Here is a 16298-nt window from a genome sequence, read left to right as displayed (position 1 = left end):
TGATGCTTTGCTCATTTGAAATAGTTTGTTTCTTTGTGCAGCCATTGGAACAGCCCACATAACATATTTTACCTGTGGATGCATTAAGTTTGAAACATTTAAAAGGGTCATATTCTTTTTTGACTGCCCCAGACTTGATCTGTCATGACAGGTCTGGGAAACAACAAATTCTCGATCAGTGTGATGACATGTATGCACTATGCAAAACAGCAGGGTTTCTTTCCAGGGCTTTTGCAAGAGAGGATTTGAGCCTCACAAGCCCTCACTCAAATGGAGTTTGATGATGATGAAATGGCTCTATTTTGTTGTTGGTTTTTTTGGCTGCAACCCTTTTTTAACATTGGAAGTCTAGTTTCCCCAATGAACCAAGAGTAAACAAAAAAAATCCAAATTACATCACGTTTGAGTAGTTTACTAAAAGAAAAGTCACTTTGTAGGATTTGGATGTCCTCATGATTAACCCTTAAAGTGCTGACCTTTTTTTATTTTACAACAGTGCATACAAAATGGAATTACAATATATATATATAATCTACCAAACGCGTCCAAAGGGTTAAGTTGTTTACATAGTTGAGCTTAATTAATTCAAAGCAGATTCCTGCTCCCTATTTCTTTGAATTTAGCAGATTCCATTGTAATTTTTGTTTATGACTTCAATAGTTTTTTTTATTCAAAAGTTAACAAAATTTTGATGTTAGATTTGAGATCATATTTTCAACACAACAATGTAGGTGGTTTTCTCACATGACTAACATAACTTTTTTTTCTGCCTCCAGATTTTTCTGTCCTCCACCCTGTATTTACTTGTATGGTAGCGGCTGGAAAGAAAAACAAGAAGAGATGGAGAGAGAAGGGGCCAGCGAGCATGACACCCAAGTTTGTGCCTTCATGGGCATCGGCAACTCTGATCAGGAGATGGTTCAACTCAACCTTGAAGGAAAGGTGAATGAGGTGTTATTGCTTTTTACATTTCTATTTAGTAAAGAGTTCAACTTTCCATGAAATAGTGAGGGATAGTTTTTCCATGAAATAGTGAGGGATAGTTTTTCCATGAAATAGTGAGGGATAGTTTTTGCTTCAATGAAGTTTGGGTCATTCAAGGAAACAGTTAAATATTGTATGGTTTATTTGTTCATCAGGAAGAATTATTTTCTATTAGTTCTACTTTTTTTATTCAAGTTACTTAGACACCTATAAGTAGCCCTGCAATCGGTTGTACTCGTACATAAAAACTGATGCCTAATTAAAATGAGCTGCCATTAAATCTTTGTTTGAAAGTTTATACTTGTTTTAGAAAATGCATTCAGTTAAAAAAATATATATAAAAATTGGAAGTAGCTTTTGCATTTAACTCTTGACTTTTATTCATATATTCAGAATACATTTAATCTTAAGACGACGCGGCCGATAAATCGGCCCAAGGCTATTTGGCGAAAAAGACGATGTTTCAAACCAAAGGATTTCAGTGTTTGTATCAGCCAATGAGATTAGTTTTTATTATTTTTACACATTAGTAGACAGTAATGGCGTCTTCCTTCGCTGTTAAACGCAATAATTTTTTTGTTATTGATTTTTTAAAGTTAGCTAGTAAGAGGTGAAAATTTTAACATTTCAGCCGTTGATATTGATAAAAGCTAACTCATTGACTCTGATTTTATTTTAAATATGATAGCCCTAATAAAAATAAGAGCAGAATTGAGGAAAGCTTTAGATCTAAGTTTACACTTATTCTAGATCTAGTATGTGTTGACTATGTCTATTCTTGGTAACATGGTTTAGAGGTAAGGGTGGGTAGCTGGATTAGCACCCCATAGGCTGTTTTATGCTCTTTTTTTACTATCAATTTAGTTCAAACATTTGTCAGGGAGACTAATAAATATGATGCCAACTTTCTGACCAACAAACAGCTCAAAAAAACAATCCCTGGGTTATAAATGGGTGACTGTCACTGTGACAATAATGGTGTTTGTTTCCATGGTACCTGGGGGGGGAGTAGTAAAATAATGTGATAGAAGTGTCTGCAGGGTCTCAATGTGCCTTGTTTCTCTAAACACATGTATTAGGGCTTATTCAAGCCTAAAACTTCTTAAAAAACTCTTACCTTTATAATTCTGTTCTGTTTTGAAAAAACTTTTTTGGAATTGTATGCACATAAATTATGCAAATTAACTTGGCTTATTTTAATAAATGTTAATATTTCAGATAAATTCCATAAGATTAAACTAGTTCATTCATTTCACTTCAATAATATATATAGTTTTGTGTATGTAAAGTAATTAGTTTATTTGTTAGTGTTAAGGCTGGAAATAGTGCTCCGTCTTAAGAGGGTTAACATGTTTGATAGAAAAGCTTGTTACAGAAAATAAAAGTTTTCTCAGATTACATCATTTGGATCATTTCTACATTAGTATTTCTGATTTTTGTAATGAGAATTTCAAGATAAGATAATAACAGGCTCTTGTGGACAAAATGAAACACCGATCTATGTTGTAAATACATTTTCACACAAATTATAATCTTGTTCCCAAAGTTTGTGTATGTAAAACAAATGACATGTATTTAATGTATTGATCCCCTTAATGCTTGGACCTAACTTTAATTATGAAAGAACAACTAAAACTCAAATTTGAAGAAAAGTTTGCGCACATTTGAAAGAACATGGAACAACAAAACATCTATATTTGAGCAAGATGTTATATAAAGCAAAACAGAATGCTTTAACTGAAACATCACTAAGAAAGCTGCACATACAGCCATCTGTTTGACATTAAGTACAGAAAGTGAATCCAATTATTCAGTTATCACTTCAGTAATCAACTTGGATTCATTTGAATTGCTTACATTCTGACACAAACATTATACAATCATTACTTATGACGTTGACACTTGCTGTATTTTCCCTATGACGTTGGCACTTGCTGTATTTTCCCTATGACGTTGGCACTTGCTGTATTTTCCCTATGACGTTGGCACTTGCTGTATTTTCCCTATGACGTTGACACGCGCTGTATTTTCCCTATGACGTTGACACTTGCTGTATTTTCCCTATGACGTTGGCACTTGCTGTATTTTCCCTATGACGTTGACACGCGCTGTATTTTCCCCTATGACATTGTCACTTGCTGTATTTTCCCCTATGACATTGACACATGCTGTATTTTCCCCTATGACATTGACACATGCTGTATTTTCCCCTATGACATTGTCACTTGCTGTATTTTCCCTATGACGTTGGCACTTGCTGTATTTTCCCTATGACGTTGACACGCGCTGTATTTTCCCTATGACGTTGACACTTGCTGTATTTTCCCTATGACGTTGGCACTTGCTGTATTTTCCCCTATGACATTGACACATGCTGTATTTTCCCCTATGACATTGTCACTTGCTGTATTTTCCCCTATGACATTGACACATGCTGTATTTTCCCCTATGACTTTGACACTTGCTGTATTTTCCCCTATGACATTGACACATGCTGTATTTTCCCCTATGACATTGTCACTTGCTGTATTTTCCCCTATGACATTGACACATGCTGTATTTTCCCTATGACGTTGACACTTGCTGTATTTTCCCCTATGACATTGACACGTGCTGTATTTCCCCTATGACATTGATACATGCTGTTTATATGCCCTCTTGACTGTTAGACACCTAAGATAAATAGCTTTAAATTTGAAATTGGAATTAAAGTGATAGAAACAAGTCTAGTCAGTTGTTTACTTATGGTCTGTGGGACATTATTAAATCATCTTATATTGAAGACAATTGTTTATAAACAGTTGTAAGTTGCAAATGCTTACAGATCACAAAACTTTGTTTCTGGCCTGAACAAATAAGTCTTACTCCTCCATCAACATTGACTCATTTAGTCCTGCCTTCTTTCAGAGCTATTGTGCTGCCAAGACGTTGTACATCTCTGACTCGGACAAGAGGAAACACTTCATGTTGAGTGTGAAAATGTTCTATGGCAATGGTCAAGATATTGGAGTTTTCCAGAGCAAAAGAATCAAAGTCATTTCTAAACCATCCAAGAAAAAACAGTCTTTAAAAAATGCAGATTGTAAGTGACTAAATGACTTTGACTAATAACATAGTTTTTGTTAAGTATTAAATCAAAATGTTGCAAAATCACTGTACAGACTGTTTCAATAAGATTTGTATCGTTTTCTTCTAATATCTTCACACAAATTTTTCTGCACTCTATTATTTTATTTTAAGTCTCAATAACTATATAGTGTAAATTTGGCTGTATTTCAGTGTGTATAGCCTCAGGCACCAAAGTGGCTTTGTTCAACAGACTACGCTCACAAACAGTTAGTACACGTTATCTCCATGTTGAGAATAATAACTTTCACGCCAGTTCCACTCAGTGGGGAGCTTTTACCATCCATTTGTGTAAGTTTTGTGTCCTTCTTTCCAGACTGAAATGTTCTTGATTAATTAAATCCAAATTTTTTAGCTGTTACAAATTTAATGTGCTTTAGACATTCTTGTAATAATCTGTTGTTTTTTTTGTGGATTTAAAAAAATTTTTTTTAGGTTTTTCTTAATTTTATGTACTTTTGTAACATTTAGGTAGTCTTTGAAGCTGTTTTGTTAGTTTAAAATGATGTACTTTACAAGGCATCATGAATCAAACTTTAAAATAGCAAAACATAAAAAGGTTTTTAAAAAACAAATCTATATGTAAAATAGCAAAACATAAAAAGGTTTTTAAAAAACAAATCTATATGTAGGAGAGCACCAGGCCCTGCCATGGCTCTCAGTGTTGCAAGTTTTGTCTCCCTTTTTCTGAATAAAACAAAATTACAAGTTGATTAGCTAATTGGTTAATTTCTTGATTCATTTATTATTGACAATGAATGAATGTGCATAGTTTCAACTTGATCAAAATTGAAGTGGCAGAAAAAAAAAGTTTTTCTAAGAATTTGTAAAACCTGTTATGATTTGAGAGTTATGGCCATTCAGCAAGTGTCTTGTCTTGGAGACTAGTCAACTCTTGACTCAAGCATCAGTTACATTTTTTTTTTCCCTCCTCCAGTGGATGATGCTGAGGTAGAATCTGAAGAGTTTACTGTCAAAGATGGCTACATTCATTACGGGTCTACTGTCAAACTAGTCTGCTCAGTCACAGGAATGGCTTTGCCTCGTCTGGTCAGTATGTTTGTTTTTGTTTGTTTGCACCTGACATTTAATTTGAAATTACTCAGATACAAACAAATGCCCAATTTCTCATGATAGTCTTAGCATGCAGCTCTTTATCAAAACCTAGTATAAACAATGTTTAATATTGTATTTTTTTCATCTGTCAACAAATTAATTTTGGAGCATTAACAGTAGACTAGAATAGCTTTACTTAATTTTATCTGAGATTTAAATAAAGGAAACTAGATATGATTTGTTTGATAAAATCTGAGAAATTATAGCCTCGTATTCTTAGAAGAAAATGTGTAAAGTCTAGTGGAATTCTCAAGTTCTGAAACTTTCTTGTTGAACAGAAAATGTTCTTGTTCTCAAACCAGCCATTTATCAGGACAAAAAATCAGTTCCTACTAGTGCTAATGCTAAAAATTAACAGGAAGTTCTAAATAAAAAAATAAACTTTAATACACTCGTTGTACTTATTGTATTATTATTATTAGCCCATTGTAGTAACTTCTATATTGGCTAATTTTAAGACCAAAAGATTTTTTTTATTTTTATGAGTAGCTTTTGTTATGGAAAGATTTCAGAAATGGCTTTAAAAAAATTATTTGTAAACATAGTTCTAGCTTTGAGTTAAGGTAAAATACTTTCTTTTGGTTGTATTGAAAAAATTACATCAGAAAGTCATCAATAATACTTATTTAAAAAACTAAAAAAAAGTTTTTACTATTTTACACTAAACTAGATTTGAAAAAAAAAAAAAAAGTATATCAATGATAGTTTCCCCATAAAAATGTCAAATCCGAAAATATACAGTATATTTTTTGTTGGTTTAAATCGTTTATGCCTGTAGTCAGTTTTGTTTCTATATTTCATTTCTTCAGGAATTTATTTCCTTGGTTTTCAATGTTTCAGATAATTCGTAAAGTTGACAAGCAGACAGCACAGTTAGATGCTGATGATCCTGTATCTCAACTTCACAAGTGCTCATTCTATCTCAAAGACACAGAACGCATGTACTTGTGTCTTTCTCAGGAAAGAATCATTCAATTTCAAGTAAGTTCAGTTTTAAAATAAATAAATATATATATATATATAAAATATAACATTCCAATGAAAATTGTACATTGAAACCTGCCATATTACCATTTTGTTGTTTCTTCATTCTGAAGTAGTCGTTTTTATTGTTTATTTATGAGGCAACGCCATGCCCCAAAGAAGCTAATAAAGAAATGATTAACGATGGAGCCTCCTGGACTATCATCAGTACAGACAAAGCAGAGTACACTTTTTATGAAGGCATGGGTCCAGTGGAGAAACCCTTCACCCCAGTACCTATTGTCAATAGTCTGAATGTAAGTAAAAGTAGCTAAAATAGATTTGACCATCTTTTGTGTTGACTATTCAACATTTCATGATTATAACCCACTAGTTACTATTTCTGGTTTTAAAAAGTTGTGCCTTACCACTAAGCAAAGCTTTAAAAATTTAAAAAAAAAAAAGATAGTGTATACCTTTAGATCAGGAAGAAGAAAATCTTCATAGAAATTTTAGAATTTCCTGGGAGGGTAGGCTTTATACATTGCATATCAGCACTTGAAAAAATAAATTTTTTTTTATTGGACTGGGGTTCGGGTGTGTTTTTTTTCTGAGACATTAGAGCTCTTGCAATAGACAAAACTTTTTGCTTCTATAGGAATCAGAATTGAACTAGGATTCTTTTTTTCATATTAAAAATGAACATTTCAAAGTAAGATGGAATATATTAGCTTAGACATCACTGAAAATATTGTTAATATAATCTACCGACACTACATGGATTTTTTTTTGTACGCATTTTATGAAAGTCATCTGTTGTTTTAAGTATACTTTTTTTTTCTTACTTTGTTACAGATGTTCTCTTGTATTTGTATAAGTAGTATGGTTGTTGAGAAGGTATCATGTACAAATTTAAAGGGAATGCAACGTTGTAACCACTTTTTGCTAACACTGGTCTTTTTGTATTTCAGTTGAATGGTGGTGGTGATGTGGCCATGTTGGAACTAAGTGGAGAAAACTTTACCCCACAATTAAAGGTTTGGTTTGGAGAAGTAGAGGCAGAGACTATGTTCAGGTCAGTCATTTATCTTTTTATTTGGAGATGGGATACACATTCCATATCAATTAATACCAAAATAAAAATAATTTTTTCCCTAAATTCACAGAAAAAACTAATAAAAATCTTCTTTTAATAATAGAGATTAAATAGTCTTGTGGATTAGCACCATGTTTCAAGTCATGTGCTCAGCTCAATTTAAAATATCTAACACTATCAATATTAGATCTCGCATTGATTTCCTCACTGTTGCTACTATCAGTCTCAAATGGCTGTAAATCACTTACCCAATCATTTCTATATTCCACAACTAAAATATTCAAAGTTTTCATTGAAATCATTCCACTATATATTAGCATAATTCATTTCATTTGTGAAGACTAAGCGAACAAAATGTTTCAAAAAATTCATTCCAACTTGTTGCAGATAACAAATAAAATAGCTTCACTGTTGCTCTCTAAGCTCAGATTAAGTAAGAGATAGTTGAAATAATTTAAAACTAGAAGTGCATTACAAAACAATCCAAAACATGCGACTCTGGTTGTCTTGCAGTGATGGCGACTCTCATAGTTGTGAAATGGTTAAATAAAAAAAAAAGTTCTATTGAAAGCTGTATTTTATTTCTGGATGTAAAGGGAGACCATCAAATTTTCTGGGAAAATTTTGGGATTGGCTTTACTTTGACTATGTAAAAAAAAAACACTTGCATAATACAATGTTCTGTTTAAAAGTATTTGTATCTAGCTCCATATGCCTTACAAAATTTTGGATTGGGGGGGGGGGGGGACCTTAAATCGTTTTTTTTCAAAATAAACCAATAGCACAAGACTGTCCAAATAGATACATTTTAATCCTATAAAAATGTTATTGCTGTTGTCATAAACATATACCATCTCAATAATTTCTTCTGACAGATGTGATGACAGTATGTTATGTGTAGTGCCAGATATTTCTGCATTCCGATCTGGTGGAGTCAGATGGGTCAGGCAACCACTACAGGTAATTTATTTAGCTGTTGCTTTAATTTTAGCTCTTTAAACAAAAAAATAAGCATACATAATACATTTTTCAATTGTCTTATCAACTTCTGTTTTGTGGCTTAATCTTTACACCTGAGATCTCCATGTGAATAAGAATTAATGTATTGACACTGATATTCATACCCAGAGTTTACACGGATGGCTCATCCCATAAAGCCACCACAAATGGAGGAGCTGGAATACTTATCGAATGGCCAGATGGAGGAAAACTAGAAAAATCCATTGCAACTGGAGAGCTCTCTGAGAGTCACATAGCAGAAAGGGAAGCACTAGCACTAGCTGCTACCATGCTAGCAAATCATCCAAGACCCCCCTCACAGTCAGATTGTCTTTCTAACAGACGCGAAAACAACCCTCCAAAGCTTGCAAAACTCTGATTCCTCTTGTATTAAAAACCTCAGAATAGCACTTACAAAGCTCAACAACAACACCAAAAAAAATGTTATTCAATGGATACCAGCTCATATACAACTAGCAGGAAATGAGAAAGCTGACACACTCGCCAAGAGTGGGAGAACAAACTCACAAGTAAACTCTGCACTCTATCCAGAAGAAATGAAGAAATTAATTGTAGATAAAATAAATGAGAAATGGACGAGCTCCCATCCAAATCACAAGAAAGATGACGCTTACTATAAGCTATCCCGACAAGACCGTCTAATATTTCGACTTGGGACCGGACACAACAGAATGCGACAACACATGTACCGGAAGCTCAAAATTGGAACCAGTGAAATCTGCCCATGTGGAGTATCACCAGAAAATGCTTAACACATCCTCGAAAACTGCTCTCCAAGAAGATCGTATAAGACATTGGCCCCAAATCACCCCAATAGAAAGAAAACTATATGGAGAGCTCCCTGATTTGGAAACCACTGCGCAGTTCATCTCATGTATTGGTCTAGTCATATGAACACTCCAACATAACAATGAGAACGATGAAGAAGACTGATATTCAAAATTTGTGTTTTATTTCTGAGTCTGCAATCTTGGAATTAGATTTTGGTGGTTGGATATTGTAAGGGTTTCAGTCCCTTGTTTGTAACTGCTTCTTTTTTTTATATTTTTTCAGGTTCCTGTGTCTTTGGTACGTTCTGACGGGGTCATCTACTCAACTGGACTCATCTTTACCTACACCCCAGAGCCTGGACCTCATAACCACTACAAGGAAGTGGACAGAATATTGGGCCGCACACCTGCTAGCCCAGACTCTACATCCAATAACTTCAGCAATTTATGATTATGGAGATTACATGCCAAAAATAACTCTTGATCTTAGTGACTGTAGAGACATTGCTCCTGTTGATGATACAATCATTGGGCATCTTCAATGTCATAGAAAAAGATATCATCTTTAGTGACCTATTGCAAGACTGAGACTCAGGAAATCAGTTTCATCATGAAGCTCATATTATTTCAACATTTGATTCTTTGATTCATGTTAATTTTTTTTTGTCATTTTAGTGTAAGCCATTTTTACTCATTTGTCGATTGAGAACATTTACACCTATAAATATTTGTTCAGACCATCAAATCATATTTGTTTAGATTTTTTATTATTTTTGGCTGGCAGGGAGGTAGTTGAAAAAAATCAGTAAGGTTATATCAGATCCAAAAGTGATTTCTTTTGAAAAAGTTCTTTGGTATTTCTGAGAGGCCTGTTGGATTCTTCTACTCAACTGTCTATAGTTCTAGTAAATGAACCTTAGTCGTTCCATAATCCTTCAATGACTGAAAGAGGCCAACTAGTTCTGAGTATAGGTGAAAGCCCTTTGTATTAAGAGTCCTTGTGTTATTATCAGTGAGGTCTATTGCAAGCTTCTGTGCTATACACAATGAATTTAGGTTGGGGTTTGGTGCACTCTGACCTTCTTTTACTTCCCTGGATCCCTCACAAATTTGTTTGTTTGGTGGCTATGGTAATATTTAGGATCCTTTTCGTGGGCTTATTAAAACAACTAAAGTAAAATAATTTTTTTTTGGTTAGTGTATTTCTTTTCCTCCTGAAGAGGGAGATGGTGAAATGGCCTTTGTAATTGAATGTTATGTAATGATCTTGGTTTCAACAGAAAGCTTGAAGATACTCAAGTCTGATTGCATGAAAAAAAAACTAAACTTTTCATTCCATTGTGTTAACTGAGTTAATGCTGTTTGACTAGGACAGAGTGTACATGTGTATAAATACTTAATAATATATACATCTATTTATATCTCTACATATTTGATGCTAATATATTTACATAATGCTGTGACTGTCTGTAAATCAGGTGATACCTAGAAATGTACATAGTCTTCTGGTCTCTGTCCTATTCATCCTATATACCATTTGATTTCCCTTAACTGCTGATTTCTTCTGCCCTGCCCTCCCAACAGATTTTATTTTGATATATTTTATATTTACTGTCAGGTTCTTCCAAGTCCTCTTGAAATGTTAATAGTTTTCTGTAAATGATTAGATCTGTACCTGATTTGTTCTACTAGTAAACCATTTAGTCATTTTATGTCTTTTTTTTTTTTTTTTTTTTTGTGCTTCAATTTTAATTTGGTAAAATCTTAAAAGAAATAAAATATACTCCTTATGTTCATGTAATACAATTGATTTAAGATCAAAATTGATATCTGCTGCTTTTAAATTGTGTCAGAACATCTTTTGACTTATTTATTGCTAAGAAGAAAAACATGAAAACATCATAGTCTGTGGGGAAAAACAAATACACAGAACAATTTGAAACTGTTGCTTGCAGATTTTCTAACCTGAATTGTCAGCAATGGATGATTGCTTTAACATAATACCTAACATGCTAGGACATCTACTAGCATTGGAACAAAAAAAAAGTGTGTACCTATTACTTCCAAATTCTTGTGATAAGAAAACCAATGGCTCATGGAATGCTTTGTTTTTCTTCTGAACATTCATTTGTTTTGGTGTTTGAGTGCATACATTTTGTGGTGTGTGTCTCCTATTTATTCCATTGCAATATCATGCCAGTTGGTGTCCTGTCTGCCTTACCTTGTGGTTCTGTTCATGTATAAATAATTGCAACACTCGCCCCCCCCCCCCCCCCCCCCCCTCCCTTTGTATTTAGTGCTTCTGTATTCACATTCCACTTGATCTTGACTGAGCAGGTCTTGTATACTGGCATACTTCTTCTTTGTAGGAGAGTGTTTTGGTAAAGAGGACAGTTCACCAATAGTCATTCACCGTATTGAACTACGTAGAAGAGGTTTTGTCTTCATTTGTTTACAATGTGTGCCCCTATTAGTCTTGTGTCTACCTCATTAGAACCTAATCTTGATTACCTCAAATGAAACCTAAATGTGTGTTTTGACATTTAGTGGTATGTTTCCCTTGTACACGCTTTTGAGAGTTTACAGAAAAAGAAATAAGTTCTGTAGTAAAAAGTTTTCAAAACATTTTATAATTCAGTGGATTCAAATGACAAAATGTTTGTATTATGATACCAATTATATCTCTAGTCTTGAATTTTTCTCAAATTCATGTTATAAAAAATATTTTTTTTAACGCCCCCAAACTATACATTAGATGAAGTTTATGTAGAAAGTTGCAGCACTTTGAAACCATGCTGGCTAATGGCCCTTGAAATCATTTATGCTAATCTCCCTGTGGCCAATGTACCCTGCATGAGGGCAACACAATCTTGTTTCTTAAAGGAACATCTTAAGCTTATAAGATATCTTGATATCCCTGCGACTTTGCATATGTGCAACTTGAATGTATTATTTCCTATTTCAACATGTGGCATTTTTATTTTGACCTCATTTTGTTTTAACATGTAATAGTGGATGTTTGGATGGATGCATGTAACTATGTTGTTAAGTCTTGTAAGCAAGTGTCAATATGTGGTCATGTCAGTAGTGTACTTGATGGGCTTATTTCAAGATCTTATAAGCAAAACTATATGTCAGATTTTTTAATTTCTGCTTCCTTGTAAACTATTTTTTTTCTTTACCACATTAGCACAATAAAAGTATAGTTACAAAAGATAATTGTAATGAGGATGTTGATTTTCTGTATTGTAATTAGCCATAGACAAAAAAAACTTGATTGCTTACAGGAAAAAAAATGTAACTGAACAGCCTTATGACTGTAGCATTCATTGAGCTGTCATCATATTTAATAAGTAGGAGAATCTAGTGGATTCCTTTTCCGCTGTGAACCATTTAGAATACATGATCATGTGGCTTTTTGAAAATAACTCTTCTTATACATACAGTTTGTATTAGTATCTTCTATGTTGATAGAACATCTGTAATTTATATGTTTGATTTCTATGCATTGTATTCTTAAACTAAATTATGCAAGGCTGAGGAAATTTGTTATATTTTTCTGTTACTGTAAAATTAATTGTAATTTATTATTCCCTTTTTTTTTTAAATATAGATTGCTAAAATGACATTATTGATCTTGATCTGAAAATCCTTTTTTTTTCTTCGCTAAACATTTTGTTTGGTTGTCTCCCTTATATAGCTATCTTTTTTTTTTTTTTTTTCCTAATTATGTTTAAACGTTTAGATAGTTCTAGTTTTTTTTTCTCCTAACAAATGGCAATTATTTATATTATGGTTTTAGAACACTTTGTGTTTGATACAACCTACATACTTTTCTTTGTTCATGTAATCGATGTGTAGCTATTTACACAACTTTTTTGTTTCTCTGAATGTGTATATGTGAAACTGCTTTGAAGTGTGTGCTGAGTGTGCCAGGAGGTTGAGTGTGTCAATCAAAATAGTGTACAGTATTACAGGTGTGTTTAGGGAGTGTACATGACCTCGTGTATGTGTACATAGTGTACATTACATTGAACACTTGTGTGTGTGTGTTTTATAAACCTTTCAACTTGTGCTTTATTGTTTCTCTCAAGTAATAAACATCATTTCTGTGCTGCACTTGGAGGTCTGGGACTTTGTCTAGATGTGCTGGGTTTTGTCTAGATGTGCTGGGTTTGTCTAGATGTGCTGTGTTTGTCTAGATGTGCTGTCTATTTCATAGCTTGGATCTTAAATCGCACTGAGATTCAAATTGCTACGCCAAAGGATAGTATGGCTTACAAAAATCCTTATTATTTTTAATAAATTTACTGATCAACAGGAAAGCTAATTTACAATGTGAAGGAGAAAAAACAACATAGTACTCAGAAGAGGGAGTGGTAAGATAGGTAGGGAAAAGTGAACCATTAGAATGAACGGTCTGGTCTCAAATCATTCATCAGAATTAACATGGTCTAAAAACAACTCAACCATTAGTAATTATGGCTTGGTCACGGGTAACGGACCAGACAAGGAAGTAATCAAATTATGTAACAAGTTATTTTATACTTAGTAAATCACATCCGGTAAATCTGGTCATTGAAGGTGGAGCACACCATTAGAACAGAGACCAACAACAGAGCTAGACAGGCCTTAGAGTGGATCCCCCGGGGAACAAGACGTAGAGGAAGACCAAAAAGAACCTGGCGACGCAGTGTACTAGATGAATCCGAGAGGACAGGAAAGAGCTGGGAAACCATTAAAAAACTAGCAAGAGACCGTGGATGGAGAGTGGCGTGTTTTTTTTTTGTTTTACTGAGCCCCTATGTTCCATGAGGAACTCAAAGGAAAGATGATGAAATCTGTCATAATAAGAATATCGTGCTAGTAGAGGCAAGATGCCTAAATCCCTTTCACAATGTCCCGTTCAAGAAACTGTCGAGTCTGAGATAGAGTAGTACACATGGGGATTACATCACTTCCTTTATGATGTGCCTAAGTGACATTTTCTGCTTCCTTTGTTCGTTTCCGGTAGTGAGTCACCAACAGAAACAGCAACGCTACGCTTCAACTAATACTCCGCCACATCTGCAAGGATCTTTGTCAGATGCGTAAGTTGCGTTTTGTTGAGTCAGACAAGGGACGGAAATCTCGATTCACGCAGTTTCTCAATAAGGTCACGTGACATCCCCATAACTCGCCTAACGACGACTTTACGATTTCGTAGCTCGATAAATCCAACACGCTCGCTCTTCTCGTGCAGTTACGTAGTAGGTTCAACCTACAGATAACCAGTGGCGTTGCTAAGGATTTGGAGGCCCGGGGGGGGGGGGGGGCTTGAGCTTTATAGGGGCGCCTGCATTTTTACATTCGACATCATGACATGAGATAATGTACTTAATAATTATATGTCTAAATTCCAATTTGTACAGTATATAAGTAAAATTAATTAAAAAAAAATAATCATTAAGAGTCTTTTAATGAACAGTACCGTTATTTATTGGCGATATAATGCACAAGGGTGAAATCTCAATTCATATCGCCTCACGTCGTGCTTTCTGTGCAGATCAATGCTGTCCAGTATTTTTGACTCCATGTGAATGGTAAGATTACATGGCAATCGCGTAATAGGCCTATTCAATACTTTGTGGAAAAAAAGAACATTCATTTGGATGCTCCCCTCTAGTGGGGGCCCTAGGGGACTTACGAATTTGGCCCCCCCCCCTTTACCCCCACTATAGCTACCCCACTGCAGGTAACGTAATTGTATTTATTCATCTGTTGTATATGATGCAATAATTAAAGAGGGTATTATCATGCTGGCCACTGTCAAAAAACGCAATATCACAAAGTCATTGGTGCTGTTCCGGAAACTGCCAAGGGAAAAGGCAGACAGAGAAAGCGAAAGGAAGACAACTTTAGAGTTGGCAGGTCTTTAACGGTAAGAGATTCCACTTCAGGCAAAGGACAGGAATTTGAAAAAGACGGTCGACAGATCATGTGTGGTTAACAGACTATAAGGTGAAGGTTAGGGGAAGTCAAATATCCCAGCATCCACATCGATTCAAATTCGATACCTTCGCTCCATTAGCTAGACGCATTACAATTTGTCAATTCGTGAAATAGTTGCCCACTTCTCGGAGCGAATTGCAACAAAATCAATTTCCTAATGACCAAAAATTTATAGTACAACTGTTTTGTTTATTTCATTTCGATAACAGATGTAGAATGTTTCTACTAGACCAGAGATGGGTGTAGGTGAATCTGAGAATTCATCTGACTTCCTTTTACCTTCTTCTCCTCTTTCTACTTCTCCCTTATGATCGTCACCCCTGTCGGAGGACGACGAGGACAAAGACAGAGTTCTCTTTCTGTAAAGGATCAAATGGAAGCGATAAATATGTACAAATATAAAGGGGCCGAGATACGGTGTAAGAAACCTAGAATGACGGAAGAGCCTAGTAAAGTGTTCTTAGCGATGGAACAGAACCTTCACAAAAGAACAAGACAATAAAAACCATAAAAGACAAAGACGGAATATGACGCAAAATGGTTTTAAAATCTTGGAAATAATGACGGAACACTTCAAAAAATATGTATAACAAAGAACTGATAGACATAGACATACAAAAAAAAAAATTCATAGGAAACTGTAAGACAATAACGACGACAGAAAAAACAATAACAGGCACCCCCCCCCCTTTTTACCTTAGAGGAATTGAGGGCTGCCCTTTAGACATTAACACAAAACGATAAAGCTCCAGGTCCTGACAGTTTGACGTAGCCTACGAATTCTACAAAACCTTTTTCCCACGGATAGGATCCCTACTACTAACAATTTATAAAGAAATGCTAGAAACAGGACAGACGCCCCCAGATAGGGCCCCTACTACTAACACTTTACAAAGAAATGCTAGAAACAGGACAGACGCCCCCAGATAGGGCCCCTACTACTAACACTTTACAAAGAAATGCTAGAAACAGGACAGACGCCCACAGATTTTAATCTCGCATACCTTATTTTACAACCAAATTAAAAAAAAAAAAAAGAAACGAAGACAAGACCACACCCAGTGACTTCAGACCGATCTCCCACAGACTACAAGCTGATGACCAAAATGATTTTCCTTAGAATAAAACCCCTAATCCCACTTTTGATAGGACATGACCAACACTGCAGCAACCCCGACAGAAATAATGACGAACTTAACCACTTTATACGAGACGTAATTTACTACTGCAAA

At 34.7% G+C, this 16298-nt stretch overlaps 1 protein-coding gene across 7 annotated transcripts in view; it reads left to right on the top strand.

Moving 5' to 3' along the window:
• The window catches only part of LOC106074687 (recombining binding protein suppressor of hairless-like), a 29087-nt gene extending 15893 nt beyond the window's left edge, over positions 1-13194 (top strand). For 2 of the 7 annotated variants that reach the window (XM_056042990.1, XM_056042984.1), the window contains 10 exons: positions 777-951; positions 1378-1467; positions 3892-4066; positions 4264-4401; positions 5048-5160; positions 6067-6207; positions 6327-6506; positions 7161-7264; positions 8161-8245; positions 9359-13194. In XM_056042990.1, the coding sequence (XP_055898965.1) occupies positions 777-951; positions 1378-1467; positions 3892-4066; positions 4264-4401; positions 5048-5160; positions 6067-6207; positions 6327-6506; positions 7161-7264; positions 8161-8245; positions 9359-9526 (1369 nt within the window). In that variant the 3' untranslated portion in view covers positions 9527-13194. The remainder of the gene's footprint in view (positions 1-776; positions 952-1377; positions 1468-3891; positions 4067-4263; positions 4402-5047; positions 5161-6066; positions 6208-6326; positions 6507-7160; positions 7265-8160; positions 8246-9358) is intronic. The other 5 variants (XM_056042985.1, XM_056042986.1, XM_056042988.1 and 2 more) reach the window with 5 other exon arrangements.
• The last annotated feature ends 3104 nt before the right edge of the window (positions 13195-16298 follow it).

Source organism: Biomphalaria glabrata, chromosome 10 (genome assembly GCF_947242115.1).
Source record: "Biomphalaria glabrata chromosome 10, xgBioGlab47.1, whole genome shotgun sequence".
Taxonomy (NCBI): Eukaryota; Metazoa; Mollusca; class Gastropoda; family Planorbidae; genus Biomphalaria; species Biomphalaria glabrata.
The sequence above is the reverse complement of the archived record's forward strand: the minus strand, read 5'-3'. Positions and strand labels throughout refer to the sequence as shown.